This window comes from Bos mutus, chromosome 5 (genome assembly GCF_027580195.1).
Source record: "Bos mutus isolate GX-2022 chromosome 5, NWIPB_WYAK_1.1, whole genome shotgun sequence".
Lineage (NCBI taxonomy): Eukaryota > Metazoa > Chordata > Mammalia > Artiodactyla > Bovidae > Bos > Bos mutus.
In genome coordinates, this window is record NC_091621.1 from 112,055,698 (window position 1) to 112,070,957 (window position 15,260).

A 15,260-nucleotide genomic window follows, 5' to 3' on the forward strand; every position below is an offset into this window, starting at 1 on the left:
TGTTTTTGATTAGGACCTTGATAACAACACAAACATATCCGCGCCCACAGACCAACAAGAAAAGTCACTTTACAGGGCGTGTAACCTGAAAGTTTAGGCAGCAGTGGTGGGAGACCACCATAAGCCTGGATATACCCCAGGACAAGAGTGCCAGCCCAGATGTGCCCCAGATTTGTGACTCTATTGGACAGCACATTTGGAATCCTCTAGATGACCAGCACAACCCTGTATTATTCCACGTGTGTGCACGTGAAGTCGCTTCAGTTGCATCCAACTCTTTGCAACTCTGTGGACTATAGCCAGTGAGGCGCCTCTGTCCATGGGATTTCCCAGGCAAGAAGACCGGAGTGGGTTGCCATTTCCTCCTCCAGGGGATCCCATAGCCTGCATTGGCTGGCGGATTTTCACCACTAGAGCTACTTGGGAAGCCCATTATTCCAGGAGAGTTATACAAATCTATGGGCCTCACACCAGGTGCAACTGGGGGGTGGGGTGGGGGGATTGGGTGTGTGTGTGTGTGTGTGTGAAGGATTTTGCTTCTGCATTTCCAGATGGAAGAACAAGAGAGGTAGGTGGTAAAGTCTAAAACGTATGATGCCTATTACCAATCTGTATGTACTTAGCCCACTACTGGTCTCCTGGGCAAAACAGAAGTGGCCAAAAGTGAACCTCTTATACTAAATATGGAACGCAGTAAAAATCGTGTTCATGCCCTTAAACAACCAATTAAACCATTCCCCACCCCCACCCCACGCGAGATCTTAGCACCTTAGTTTCTCAACTAGGACTAGAACCCGGACTCCTCGCATTGGGAGCCCAGTCTCAGCACTAGACTGCCAGAGAAGTACCCCCAATTTCCTTCTTTGATAGCTGAATCACGTTTGTGTGGATCCACAAATTCATTAAAAACAGATTTTCATTTTCTGATTGCGGAATTCTTCGTTAGGGGAAGTTAAAATGAAACTCTGAAATCCTATCCTCTGAGTGGTTATTTAAAACCCAGAAGCCACTTCTAGACTACAGCATTTCATGATTCCAGCAAACACAGTTTATAAACGAACAGACATTTGGTGAAGCACTTTAAATCAAGCCCAATCGTCACTCTGTTTTACCCAAAGGCAAAACTGTGAAGGCACACAAGAATTCGCTGGCTATCAGCACGACTGGGCCCTTCACCGTCTAAGAGGCTGACAAAGAAGGCGATGCAGAGAAGGGCTTGGGGAGGCGGGAGGATGCGACCCGGCGCCGCCCGGGGCTCCCGGCCGAGTGCAGAAGCGGAGGAAGTTGTGATGCGCAGGGACCGAAGGAGCGCACAGGCGAGCGCACAGGCGGCGGTGTCTGGAAACACCCGGAACATGCTAGAAGGAAGTGGTAATGCCTAGATCCCCAGTGCGCATCGGGGGGCCGAGCTCGGCTAAGGGACGCGCGGACAGAGCGGAGTTTCTCCCTAGTTTACCGCACAAGACTGGAGAGAAAGGAACCGTGGGAAGCTGCCCACTGGGGAGAACCGAGGGGGTCGCCGCACAGACGCGCCGCGAGGCCCCGGGGACTCAGGCAGGGAGGGAAGCGGAGCGGCCCCCAGCCAGGATCTGGGCAGGAGAGTCTTGAGGGAGGATAAAGGGAGCCAGCGGGAGGCTGGGCAAGGGGCGCGCGGGGCAGCCTCGGACCGGAGGCTCAGAGCCCAGACGCGGGCCGGGCGTGGCCGGCAGCTCCCCGCTGGCGGCGGCGGCGGCGGAAGCGGCTGCGGGCTTCCCACGTCCAGACGGCGAGCACAGGGTTAACCCGCGGCGGGCCGGCGCTCGGTTTCCAAGGCAACGCCGGCAGTTCCGGCGCGCAGGCTCGTACCATCGCGCGCGCGCGGGGGAGCGCGGGGGGCGGGGGCGCGGAGGCGCGGAGAGCAGCGGGTCCGGCCCGGACGCCCCCGGCGCGGCCGCCGCTCGCCCCGGGTCGGCTCCGCGCGCGCGCTCCGTGCCGGCCAGCGCTGCCCCGCGCGCGGACGCGGGGGCCGAGAGCGCGCCGGCCCGAGGTCCCCCCGCTGGGGAGGCCGAGTGCGGGCGGCCCGCTGGCAGCTTTGAAAAGCGGGCGAGGACAAAGGCGGCCGCAGCCTCCCGGCGCCCAGCCCGAGCGCGCAGCCCGGCCCGCGGGGCGCCGGAGGATGCGGCCGGGGGCGCGGCGGCGGCGGCGGGGCGGCGCGGGCCGGGCGCAGCGGGGCTGAGCCCAGCGAGGGCCGGGCCGCGGGGGCGCCCGCCCGGGATGTGAACGCCGAGCGCGCCGGGCGGGGAGGGCGGGCAGGAAGGACGCGCGGACTGGAGGAGGAGCGGCGCCGAGCCGGAAGGCGGGAGGCGCGTCCGTTGGGCCCGCGGCGCGGCCGGCCAGCCGCCTCGTCGCTCGGGCGGGAGCGGGGCCCGCGCCTCCTCCCCGGCGCCGCGGGGAGGAAGATGGAGACGCACATCTCGTGCCTGTTCCCCGAGCTGCTGGCCATGATCTTCGGCTACCTGGACGTGCGCGACAAGGGGCGCGCGGCGCAGGTGTGCACGGCCTGGCGGGACGCCGCCTACCACAAGTCGGTGTGGCGGGGGGTGGAGGCCAAGCTGCACCTGCGCCGGGCCAACCCGTCGCTGTTCCCCAGCCTGCAGGCCCGGGGCATCCGCCGGGTGCAGATCCTGAGCTTGCGCCGCAGCCTCAGCTACGTGATCCAGGGTATGGCCAACATCGAGAGCCTCAACCTCAGCGGCTGCTATAACCTCACCGACAACGGGCTGGGCCACGCGTTCGTGCAGGAGATCGGCTCGCTCCGCGCGCTCAACCTGAGCCTCTGCAAGCAGATCACCGACAGCAGCCTGGGCCGCATCGCCCAGTACCTCAAGGGCCTGGAGGTGCTGGAGCTGGGCGGCTGCAGCAACATCACCAACACCGGCCTCCTGCTCATCGCCTGGGGCCTGCAGCGCCTCAAGAGCCTCAATCTCCGCAGCTGCCGCCACCTCTCGGACGTGGGCATCGGGCACCTGGCCGGCATGACGCGCAGCGCGGCCGAGGGCTGCCTGGGCCTGGAGCAGCTCACGCTGCAGGACTGCCAGAAGCTCACGGACCTGTCCCTGAAGCACATCTCCCGGGGACTGACGGGCCTGAGGCTCCTCAACCTCAGCTTCTGCGGGGGCATCTCGGACGCCGGCCTCCTGCACCTGTCGCACATGGGCAGCCTGCGCAGCCTCAACCTGCGCTCGTGCGACAACATCAGCGACACGGGCATCATGCATCTGGCCATGGGCAGCCTGCGCCTCTCGGGGCTGGACGTGTCCTTCTGCGACAAGGTGGGGGACCAGAGCCTGGCTTACATCGCGCAGGGGCTGGACGGCCTCAAGTCCCTGTCCCTCTGTTCCTGCCACATCAGCGACGACGGCATCAACCGCATGGTGCGGCAGATGCACGGGCTGCGCACGCTCAACATCGGCCAGTGCGTGCGCATCACGGACAAGGGCCTGGAGCTGATCGCGGAGCACCTGAGCCAACTCACCGGCATCGACCTGTACGGCTGCACCCGCATCACCAAGCGCGGCCTGGAGCGCATCACGCAGCTGCCCTGCCTCAAGGTACTCAACCTGGGCCTCTGGCAGATGACGGACAGTGAGAAGGTCAGGTGAGGGCGGCAGCACCCGTCCCCCCGCCCCCCAGTCCCGCCCTGTTCGCCCTCGGGCCGCGGACGCGGTGGGGCGATGACCGGAAGCCCCCAGGCTCCCCTCCCCTCTTCCCTTCTCGTGTGTCCGGGGTGGGGGTCCCTCCACCCTCCCCCCCCCACCCCCGGCGCTCTCCTGTTCCCTGAGGGTGTGGAGATGGACCCGCCGCCCACCACCCACTCCTCCCGTTGGGGGTCCAGAGGAGGGACTGAGCTACTGTGTCCGCGCTGCGCCTGGAAGTGGGGGTGGGGGTGGGAATGAGCAATCCCTCCAGCCCTGGGGAGTTGAGGAAAATGTCTGCCTTCACTTAAGCTTTCATTTGAATACTGTGATCTGGTTTTTATTTCGAAATGTATAAAAGCAAACCCAACTACAACGGCCTTTTCACCCTTCTTCCACTTTGTAACTAATCCCAGTCTCGCCTCATCGCTCCTCTGACAGCACTCTGCTACTCACGCTCATTTCATTCGTATTGTCTCTTTTTTTATTTTTTGAAGAAACTTGACATCAACTTGTCTCTTTTTTTTCTGCTGAGTATATTCTATATATTATATATATATAAGTTATATATATATATATATATATACACACACACACACATATATATGTCTGGCTACCTCGTTTTAGTTTACTTTTTTCTCTGAAGCCCTGGAATTCTACAAGAGAGATATTTTGAGACTGAAACATTTTTGTGCCTGGACTGGAAAGATGCCCATTGGGTTTGTACGTCTTTTTTCGTTTTGGCTTCTTCCCAAGCCCCATCCATCCAGTGCTCCCCACTTCACATTTCTGGCTCTTATTTTTCTTTTTCTCCTTGTCCGTAAGCATTTGAGGACCCAGCCCGTGCTCCTAAATCTTGACTTAATTTATAGCACAAATGTGTGGGAGACATGAGAGTTGGACTGTTGTTTTTTTTGTTTGGTCTGTCTGAGGTGCAGATTGTGTCTTGAAAATGATGATTATATATGCAAAGTCTGCCCTGCCCTCCCTCTCTTCCACATTTCCCCACGAAAAGGTCACAGTGAGGCTTCCTGTAGGGAGCAGAGGAGCTGGAACTGGCACTGGCTTAGAAAGGCCCCGGGCCCTGGTGTGAAGGGAGGAGACTGAAATTCATGTCTTATCTCTATTCTGTTAATAAAACAGGTGTTGGTGGGTTTTTTAAAAATTCTGTTTCTAAATGGAGGAATAAACGCCTTGCTTTATTTTGGTGGGGGTTGGGACTTGTGGCTTTAAAAAAAAAAATCACTTCTGAGTAGGATGTATATTTTTCTGTTGGAGTTTTTTGTTCGTTTTGTTTATTTTTTTAGAATCCTCCACAGCAACATGTGAGACCATGGAGTTAAAGAAACCCAGAGACCTTTATCAATTAATTGTACTGTTTGTGAATTTGTATAAATAATAACAAAGATCCTCTTAAAACGTTTATATTCTTACAGTAAAAGGTTAAACTGATATTTATATAATAAAAGAGGAAATATGAAGTATGTTTTTTGAAAAAAAAAAAAAAAAAACCAAAAGCCTTGTATCTGTGAATTATTTTTAAGGCAGTGTGTGTGTTTGGGTCCAGGCCAAAGTAGGAGGTGGGTTTGCATCTCTGAAGTAAAAGTATAAGATGCAGGGTTCGGTGGAGCCTGTGTGGTGTGAGGAAGCTTGTGGTGAAAAATTTATCCTGTATAAAGTTTACTGCTGACATCTAAATGTTCTGTTGCTAGAAATGTGATTAGAATGGAGATTTATATCATTTCTGAACTGTCAACAACATGGAAATTTAAAGAAACTGAACAAAATGAAACTTTTGTAAGAGTCACAATTCCACCAGGGTGGCCAGTTTTTCTCCACAAGGTCTCCACATGAGACCTAGGGGAGATGTTTGAGAAATGGGTCATGAGATGTGGAAGTGGGAAGAAGGATGGGTTTCTTGATCCCTAGAGGGTATGGGGGAGGCTGCCAGAGGGCGGGGCGGGCACCAGGGCCATTGTTGTTGGGAAAGTTAAGGGCACTCAGGCAAGCGACTGAGCCTCAGAGGGAGCCGTGGGCAGGGGAGGGGGGCACCGGGTCCCTCCTTAGCATTCTCCACCAGCCCCACTGAGTCGGTGGGGAGGCGGGCCTGGAGTTCTTGCCTATTTGCATTTTAAGAAGGAGGCGGGCCTGGAGTTCTTGTCCATTTGCATTTTAAGAAGGCAGTCACTCCATCCGCTCTGGTGGGTTCTTAGCCTGCACTAGGGCAGAATACCAACCAATTCCAGCAAGGAGCTCCTTTTGGTAGACAATAACTAAATCATCTGACACCCTGTGGTTGGGCTGTGGAAACAGAAGTGTATATAGCGAGGCTGTTCATATTCCTGGTTTCACATAGGCCTGTCTGGTTTTAATACTGATCTCAGAAAACGCTGGTCAGAGCAGCATAGCACTTTCCTGGATCCACACCTCTTTCCAGGAAGAGAGCAAGAACCAGGTTTCTCTTGGGGAAGATTGTTCTGTAAAGTTTCCAAGCTCGCTGCTGGGGCTGATCACAAAAGCCGCATTGTTCCTTTTTGGAGAGCTTTCACAAGTGGGTCTAATGGGGCCTGACACTAGATCCATCTTCCTTTTCTTTGGGGAAGGTGTGGATTTGTCCCTTTCCTCTTAGGTTACAGTGCTTACTGCCTGGGGAAAAAAATGTGTGTGCCCTGGTGAGGACGAACTCTGAATCAGGGTCAGCTTTCTGATTCAGCGTTTGCCTCTACAGCCCCCACAAGCAGTTGAATTCTCAGACTGGTTTTCTTCTCCCAAGAGACTGCAGGGCTGTGCACATTCAGCCAGTAAAAATCTGACCACCTCCTAAGTCTTAGACTCTGTGGTCACTCTGATTTAATACGAAAAGTAATCTGCCAGCTGTAACCGGAAGGTTTTTCTGCTTCTCCGTTTGTTTTTTACTTTCAAAGTTAAATATAAGCTTGATTCAACACTGGTAAGTTAATGTTTGGAAGTTAAGATCGGGGGCCTAGTTCCTCATCCTGAACTGGGCATACTTCAGAATCCATCTGGAGCATCTCTGGCAAACAATGAACAAACCTCCTCCTTCCATCAGAGGCGACTGTCATCCCTCAACGTTTTGGGACGGAAAGAAAGGAATTGGGGTTGAGACCCTGTGTTGTGCTTTGCCTATGCTTGTACACATCTAGTCCTCAAAGTGGCCTGCTGAAAGGTACCCTCTTTTCCAGGTAAGAATACTGCTCGCCTTAAGTCAGCCAGCCACTGAGTCCAGGCCCTTCTGCTCCCCAGGAAGGATCCGCTACAGACTGCACCTTGGTTTCATGGAAGGTGACCTCCCGGAAGTGAGTGCTGGCTGCCTGAATGCAGGATGGACAAGCTCAGGCCACAGGGCACCACTTGAGAGGGAGAAGTGGGTTTGGCCTCACTGTACCTTCAGGAATAGAAGGGGATGCTTTTAAAGAAGACCAGCACTTAGAACTGGAGTGGATACGTCATTTGTGGGTGGTACACACATTAAGAGGCACTGCAGGGCAATTTTTAGAATAACAGAAAAAAACCTGGCTGGGGTGTTTGCTGAAACTTCAGAACTGACAAACCAAAATAGGAACTTAGTGTCAACCTTATCGTCTAGAAGCAACAAACCTCAGTAGGAACTGTCTGGGTGGCAGTCGGGAAAGGGTTCCCCCTGCTTATCCACAACACATGGGGCAAGAGTGTTGCTTAAAAGATGACCTAAGCGAGGGCGGGGTTCAGGCAGCACCTGCAGCCCCTCCAGGACCAGGACAGGCCCCTAGCTAAGAGTGCTGGGTATCCCGGAATAACTCCCCTCAGATTCCTTCCTGCCCAATTCCTCCATCCTAAGGTGCAGGGGTAGGGGCCGGGGAGGCGGGGGGGGGGGCCCACTTGATTCATTCCGAGTTTGGCAGCAATGACAAGGATGCTTGCTCAACTTACGGTACAACCTTAAATAGTTCAGAAAATTCAAACTGATCATATGCTTTCATGATTCAAATCAGCCAACAGAGATCTGAAAAAACAAAGGTTCCTTTGTTTTTTTTTTTTTAATATTTATCAGGCTACGTCGGGTCTTCCTTGCACCATACATGCGCTTAGTTGCTCTGAAGCGTGTAGGATCTTAGTTCCCTGACCAGGGGGACCAGGGATTGAACCCACAACCCATACATTAGCAAGGCAGAGTCTTAACCACTGGACCAGCAGGGAGGTCCCAGCAGTTTCTTTTTAAAGCTAAGAGCCTTCTCTTAAATGGAGACATATGCAAACTAAAGCACGGCCTTTCCCCCACTTTCCCAAAGTGGCTACTAGACAGGTGCTGATCTCCAAATATTAGTAAAATCTTTTCCTTCTGACTTTGAGAATTTGAACTTAGGTTTTCAAAGCCAGAGAAGAGGGTCAAGGACCCCAGGGAACACCGTGTTCACAAAATATTTGTGCTGAGTTGTGTCCAACTCTTTGCAACCCCATGGACTCTAGCCTGCCAGGCTCCTCTGCCCATGGGATTTCCCAGGCAAGAATACTGGAGTGGTTGCCATTTCCTCCTCCAGGGGATCTTCCCAACCCAGAGATCAAACCCCCATCTGTCAGGCAGATTCTTTACCACTGTCCCCCTGGGAAGCCCAAAGAATTTTGTTGTTGTTCAATCACTAAGTCATGTCCGACTCTTGGTGACCCCATGGACTGCATGCAGCGTGCCAGGCTTCCCTGTCCTTCACCATCTCGCAGAGTGCACAAATTCATGTCCATTGAGTCCGTGATGCTAGCTAACCATCTCCTCCTCTGCTGCCATCTTCTCCATTTGCCTTCAATCTTTCCCAGCATCAGGGTCTTTTCCAATGAGTTGGCTCTTCACATCAGGTGGCCAAAGTATTGGCACTTCAGCATCAGTCCTTCCAGTGAATACTCAGGGTTGATTTCTTTTAGGATTGAGGAGTTTGATCTCCTTGCAGTCCAAGGGACTCTTAAGAATCTTCTCCAGCACCACAATTCAAAAGTATAAGTTCTTCGGTGCTCAGCCTTCTTTATGATCTCACATCCATACATGATTACTGTAAAAACCATAGCTTTGACTGTAAGGACTTTCATTGGCCAAGTGATGTCTCTGATTTTTAATATGCTGTCTAGGTTTGTCATAGCTTTCCTTCCAAGGAGCAAGCGTCTTTTAATTTCATGGCTGCCGTCACCATCCGCAGTGATTTTGGAGCCCAAGAAAATGAAATCTGTCACTGTTTCCACTTTTTCCCCATCTATTTGCCATGAAGTGATGGGACCGGATGCCACGAATAACACTCTTATTAAGAGATCAGATTTGTAACCAAAACCCAGACCTCCTACAGCTTCTGACAGCAGCCCCTCTGCTCCCAGGGCCCTGCTGTGGCCACGGGGCCAGTGGTCGCCCCTCTGCTGCCCTCCTCCCCCTGCATCAGTTGTCACCCCCTTTAAAAAGCTAATTCTGTGCCTTTACTAGAGGGCAAGACCTAAACTGTGTGTCACCGTGACCCATGAGGAGTCCGGGCTGGAGCTCTGTGGATCCTGGGAAGCACAGGATTAGAAATCGGAAGCCAGTGCCCGGGCCACACCTCTGTCTCATCTTGTCGAGGTCCTTGTTCAGAGTGGGGAGCAAGCAACAGTTTTTGAAAAGTGAATGTTATCACACAGAGAAGACCTCATATTTGTGCCCGTGCCAACTATTAACAACTTAGAATGTCTCCAGGGTGAGTACACAGCGGGGAGAAGAGCGGACACTTAGGTCTCGGATAGAAGACGGATATTTCCAGACATCGCACCTTTAAATGTCCACACCTGGTCAGTGTCAGCCCTTTCGTCTTTTCCAGGAGTGGCTCTGACATTGCTTGCTGGAGCTGCCTGTACCGAGTGCTGGGTACCACACTCAGCCGCTCCTTCAGTCTAGGGGCAAGAGGGAGTCGGCCAAGAGCAGGAGACAGCCCCAGATGGGGTATATTAACGCCACCCCCTGCAAGTAAAACAGAATCCACGTGGAATTCCTCTACCTCCTGTACGTTAACACAGAAACGTGCACATACTTTCTTAGAAGACTTAAAAGCATTTTATGAGCTCGTCACCCTTCCACTCTGTGTAAAGGACAAATGCCCCATGTCCTTGTGTGTTCACTTTCATCTGTGAGTGTGAACAGCCTCCTGGTCACACATGCCAGGCAGAGTTGAGTGGGATGTGGACGCCGCCCCTGGGTGCACGGAGTTGGGACCCTGTGCGGCTTCCCCATCTCACAATTCCTGTTTTCCCAAATCTGGTAGATACTGGACATTTCATTTTAGAAATGGGGAAGGAGGCTTGACGAGGGTAAAAGACCGTGCCCAGGTGATGGCCCCAGGTGTTCCCCATCAGCGAGGAGGCCTGTCCCCAGCCAGTGGGAGCCAGATCCTGGTTGTTGAGCCGTTGCTAAGCAACACCGGACACCCCGTCCCACTTGTGAAGGACCTGAGCCAGGGAATGTTATTTTCACCTGGAGGAAGCACCCTGAATGCTGAAAGTTTTGTGTTTTGGTTTTTGGGCCTCTCCACGTGGCATATGGGATCTAAATTTCCTCCAGCAGTGATCTAACCTGTGCCCCCTGCAACGGAAGCGTGGAGTCCTAACCATGGGGCCACCAGGAAAGCCCCCTGTAAGTTATTATTACTAGTTAATAAGTGTTAGACTGTGCAGACTCAAACGCGGTGTCCAGCATTTTGCAAGGAGCTGGAAAGCTTGTGTGAGGAGTTGGTCAACGGCCTTAGGGTACCGGTCCCCCAGTCGGTCCCCCGCTGTCCTTCAGCACACGAGCCAGCCCCCAGCACTGCTGCGTCACGGACACTGCACACACCTCCACGCTGAGAAGTCACAGCCCACCACGCCACACACTCCGGGCTGCCCGACTCAGAAAGAACTGAGCTGTGGGAACATGGGCTGTGTTCTCACCACTCAAGGATCAAGGGTCTTGACTTTCCAGCTGTTTTACCTACAGATCCCTCTTGTCCCGAGAGTAAAAGGGTCTAGTCGCTCCCACTGACAACCACTTCTGTCTCCCACTCCTTGGTGGACATAACCAGGCTCACAGTGCTGGCGGAGACCGTCCCCACCCCACCCCCCATATCAGGGTCTGAGCAATGGGAGTGGCACCTCGGGGAAAGAGTTGAGTCCAGATTCGTTTTTTATAACTAGCGTGAAATTATTCCACATGGCTTGGGAAGTATTGTTTTCCTGGTCTAAAAAGATCAGGAAAGTATCTACTACAAACGTCCGTAATAACGTTTCTCCTTAGGAAATCTTACCCCAAACTGGCAGTTTTATATGGACACTCGTGCACATTTGTGTTGGAATAGCTACTGCCTTCCATTCTGCTTTTTGAGAAGCAGTCTCTAAATAGAGAGGAACCCCCAAAGCAGTACTGATACTCCTCAGAATCTTTAGTAAAATCACTGAGGCCAAAATTGGACAGATGGGTAAAACGGGAATTGTAACAGCTACACACCTCAAATTCTTAGCCTTCTCAGATGGAAGACAAGCTGACTATGGCTTTCAGGAGGCATGAGACTTGGGTTCGATCCCTGGGTCAGGAAAATCTCCTGGAGTAGGAAATGGCAACCCACTCCAGTATTTCTGTCTGGAGTATCACCATGGATAAGAGGAGCCTGGTGGGCTACAGTCCATGGGGTCGTAAAGAGTCGGACATGACTGAAGCAACTTAGCATAGCACATTTTAAACTTTAACTCCATGGCTCAAACCCTACTGCTATGAATTACCAAAAAGAAAAGAATAAAAAAAAAAAAGGGCCAGCAAGTGTGCCTTGAGCAAACAATATGAAAATACCTAATTAAAGTGACAACTTCTAGCTCTTCTAATTCATTTCAAATGGACAATCTTTAGAATCTTTAAGATATGTGAAAACAGTAAGGCAGAGTTCCGTGGTCTGAACTTTGTCAAGCTCCCAGTTTGCTGCCGCCAGAAGCAGAGAAAGGCCTTGGGGAGTTTTGAGCCTAGACAGGATGGACGACTGGGCTTTCCAGCTCCCTCAAGTCCAGACGCCTGTCAAGGGGCGACAGGACAGCGTGACCCACGGGAGAGGCAGCTGGTCCATCTTTCCTCCACACAGGAGGGTCTAATTCTCAACAGGATCACAGGAGGACCACTGGAAATGCACCCCAGTAAGCAGGGCACAAGGTTGAGCAGCAACAGCCCCGCCCCTTCTTGCTTCAGAATTGAAACCCTGTCCACACAAGTTAGGAGACAGGTCACGGGCGGCCCCTTGTGAAACGCAGGGGTGGAAAGTCATTCTCTCCTCCTGGGTTGCTCCTCGACCTCCACCCCCTCTCCCCCAAACCCTCTCCCACCCGTTCAGCCTCCCCACCGCGGGGATGGCCCTGGGCCGTGTCCACACCAGTGTCAGAGCCGGGGGTCTGACCTCATGCTTTCCTTTACCCCAAGTTCACTAGGATCCACTGGAGGGCAGAAAAGTAAAGTACCATTCATACAAAATTCTACGTATTTTTTTTCCACGTGGAGGCTACCACCCTCTTTATCCACGGCGCCTGTGAGCTTTGCGTCCGGCCAGCAGGTGGCAGCGTTGTCTGTGAACTGCTACCCAGTTCTGAGCACCCGACAGAGAACTTCAGAGCGGGAGAACCTCAGGCCTCCAGAAAGATGATATGGAATTTTCCAGTTTCATCCGGGTCAGGGATCCCCGTCCTGGGCACGCCGTTCAGGGAGCAGGTATCAGATGCGCCCTGAGGACGGTTCCCTGATGTCGCTGGCAGGGACCAAATGTCACTGTCTAATTTCAGTTTAAGACCATCATATATAAATCCTGTTAGATTGGCATATTCAGGGGGTTGGGGAGAACAACTTGGGAAAATGTTTGCCCTCATACATGGAAATATCCATTTTAACAGGAGGAGCGAAGGTGCTGGCTTTTTTCAACTACAAACCAGAAAAAAACAGAAGTGTACTGTTTGTGATGAAAAATTCTAGAGCTCCTTGGAAAAGAAACAACTGTTTTAAAATTTGGGGAGTATCAATTCTTTTGTTTTTAATCAAAATGAGTATCTTCTAAAGGAACCTGTGAACCTGAGAACGATTAAAAGGCCTGATAAAGCAGTGAGGGGCTCGCATTCCTAGATTCCTCCTGGGGGAAACAGGCATTAGGAAAAGGCAGCAGAAATAAGGAGAAAGAACTTCTGAGCCAACCTGGCCAGATTCCATAAAATGGCACACGAGGAACAGGCTGGGGGCGCCTGCCATCTTGGTCTTGATCATCTGGCCTCAGCAATGGAAACAAGGCTCCAAAGGGCAGCTGGTACAGACGTGGAATAAAAGCGTGGAAGCCGGGAGGTGGCCATGCCTCGCCAGGCCAGCCCGACGAGGCTCGGCCCCCAACCTGGTGACACCAAGGTGGTTTTTGGTTAGGAAATGGAAGAGGAGAAAGGAGAAGTTTCTGGAGCTCAGGGCCCAGGCCTGCAGCTGATCACCACTCCTGCCAGCGAGAAGGCTGAACGAAAGCAGAAGCCCTCTGGGCAGCTCCATGGACTCTCAGGCCGAAATACATCACTGTCAGCGACCCGCAGAACACAGAGATTCAGGGAAAGAACCCAGATAAAGAAAAGAGGACACAGATCACTCACGTCAAGCAAAGGGGACCAGGTGAGGTAAGCGCAGAAGGACCGCCAGCCTGGTCCCCAAGAGGGGCTGGGGGTGCTCATCTCCCCAGAAGGGGCTGGGAGCTCGGGTTTTCAAGAAGAGAGGCCTTCTTCTCTGGTTGTGTCAAATCAGACACCAGACAAAAATCCCAGCTACAGTTCCCAGGCTGGGAATAAAGTGATATGTCCCCCTGTGAGGTGGTGGGTCTCCTTGTAAGGTGGGGGGTCCTCCCTGTGAGGTGTCGGGACCCCTGAGAGGTGTTGGGCCCCCCTGTGAGGTGAAGGGTCCCCCTGAGAGGTGTCGGGACCCCTGAGAGGTGTTGGGTCCCCTGTGAGGTGGGGGGTCCCCCTGAGAGGTATCGGGACCCCTGAGATGTGCTGGGTCCCCCTGTGAGGTGAGGGGTCCCCCTGTGAGGTGTTGGGTCCCCCGTGAGGTGGGGGGTCCCCCTATAAGGTGAGGGCTCCCCTGGGAGGTGAGGGGTTCCCCTGTGAGGTGAGGGGTCTCCCTGTGAGTTGTTGGGTCCCCCGTGAGGTGGGGGGTCCCCCTATAAGGTGAGGGGTTCCCCTGTGAGGTTAGGGGTCTCCCTGTGAGGTGTTGGGTCCCCCGTGAGGTGGGGGGTCCCCCTATAAGGTGAGGGCTCCCCTGGGAGGTGAGGGGTTCCCCTGTGAGGTGAGGGGTCTCCCTGTGAGGTGTTGGGTTCCCCGTGAGGTGGGGGGTCCCCCTATAAGGTGAGGGGTTCTCCTGTGAGGTGAGGGTTCCCCCTGTAAGGTGTCGGGTCCCCCTGTGAGGTGAGGGGTCCCCTGTGAGGTGAGGGGTTCCTCTGTAAGGTGTCAGGTCCCCCTGTAAGGTGGGGGGTCCCCCTGTGAGGTGTCGGGTCCCCCTGTGAGGTGGGGGGTCCCCCTATGAGGTGGGGGTCCCCTGTGAGGTGAGGGGCTCCCCTATGAGGTGAGGGGTTCCCCTGTGAGATGTCGGGACCCCTGAGAGCTGTCGGGTCCCCCTGTGAGGTGAGGGGTTCCCCTGTGAGGTGAGGGGTTCCCCTGTGAGGTGTCGGGTCCCCCTGTGAGGTGGGGGGTCCCCTGTGAGGTGAGGGGCTCCCCTGTGAGGTGAGGGGTTCCCCGTGAGGTGTCGGGACCCCTGAGACGTGTCGGGTCCCCCTGTGAGGTGGGGGGTCCCCTGTGGGGTGAGGGGTCCCCCTGTGAGGTGTCGGGTCCCTCTGTGACGTGAGGGGTTCCCCTGAGGTGGGGTTCCCCTGTGAGGTGAGGGGCTCCTCTGTGAGGTGAGGGCTTCCCCTGTGAGGTGTCGGGACCCCTGAGAGGTGTCGGGTCCCCCTGTGAAGTGAGGGGTTCCCCTGTGAGGTGGGGGGTCCCCTGTGAGGTGAGGGGCTCCCCTGTGAGGTGTCGGGACCCCTGAGAGGTGTTGGGTCCCCCTGTGAGGTGTTGGGTCCCCCTCCCAGGCTTCAGTCATTGCTGTCCCCCTCCAGGCCGTCACTGTCATCAGGACGAAGGTGTCCCTGTCCTGCAGGGAAAATCAGCCGGCCTGACAGTGTCCTAGGGATGTTGTGACGGCCCCTGTGTCCTGAGGCTCCGCTGGCCTGGACTCTGACCCTCAACCCCCAGGAGTGGGGCCTCTGTGCCCTGTCCTGGCTGCGAAGGTCTGGCCGGCACGCGAGTCGTCCTTCCGTCCCTGGCCCGGAGACCCCAGCACAGTGAGCAAAGCCAGGTGGCTGCACCCACTGTGCACACACCCTTCCGCTCCCCATGTCCGCTCCCTCCTCCCCACAAAACACAGGGGCCACGCAGCCAGCACTGGCCCTTTGAAGTGGTCCGGCCGGGCCGCCTGCTCCCTGACTCCGTGGAGACGGTGATGGGGTGGGCACGACCTGGAGCAGGCAGGCCCCTCCGTGCAAATGCCACAGCCTCTTGCCACCTCCTGACCCTGATGCC

General features: G+C 54.4%; 1 protein-coding gene across 9 annotated transcripts; it reads left to right on the plus strand.

The window, feature by feature from the left end:
* Nucleotides 1-2,301: 2,301 nt before the first annotated feature.
* On the plus strand, nt 2,302-13,698 carry FBXL14 (F-box and leucine rich repeat protein 14). Of its 9 annotated transcripts, XM_070371687.1 has the most exons (5): nt 2,391-2,528; nt 2,630-3,632; nt 6,878-6,991; nt 12,187-12,393; nt 12,573-13,698. In XM_070371687.1, exons 2-5 carry the CDS (start codon nt 2,703-2,705, stop codon nt 12,636-12,638), a joined length of 1,317 nt encoding a protein of 438 aa, XP_070227788.1. In that variant the 5' UTR covers nt 2,391-2,528; nt 2,630-2,702; the 3' UTR covers nt 12,639-13,698. The 9 variants fall into 9 exon arrangements, 8 of the variants coding, with proteins under 8 accessions (XP_070227785.1, XP_070227783.1, XP_070227787.1 ...); XM_070371684.1 differs by having other exon boundaries at nt 2,302-3,590; nt 12,573-13,687; XM_070371682.1 differs by having other exon boundaries at nt 2,302-3,632; nt 12,573-13,681.
* The last annotated feature ends 1,562 nt before the right edge of the window (nt 13,699-15,260 follow it).

Excerpts from the sequence above, each read along its gene's own strand:
- FBXL14 (XM_070371682.1), top strand. The coding sequence starts at position 2,439 with ATGGAGACGCACATCTCGTGCCTGTTCCCCGAGCTGCTGGCCATGATC. Across the intron at positions 3,633-6,877 it reads AGATGACGGACAGTGAGAAG|GTAAGAATACTGCTCGCCTT; the intron begins GTCAGGTGAGGG and ends CCTCTTTTCCAG. Across the intron at positions 12,394-12,572 it reads GCACGCCGTTCAGGGAGCAG|GAGGAGCGAAGGTGCTGGCT; the intron begins GTATCAGATGCG and ends CCATTTTAACAG.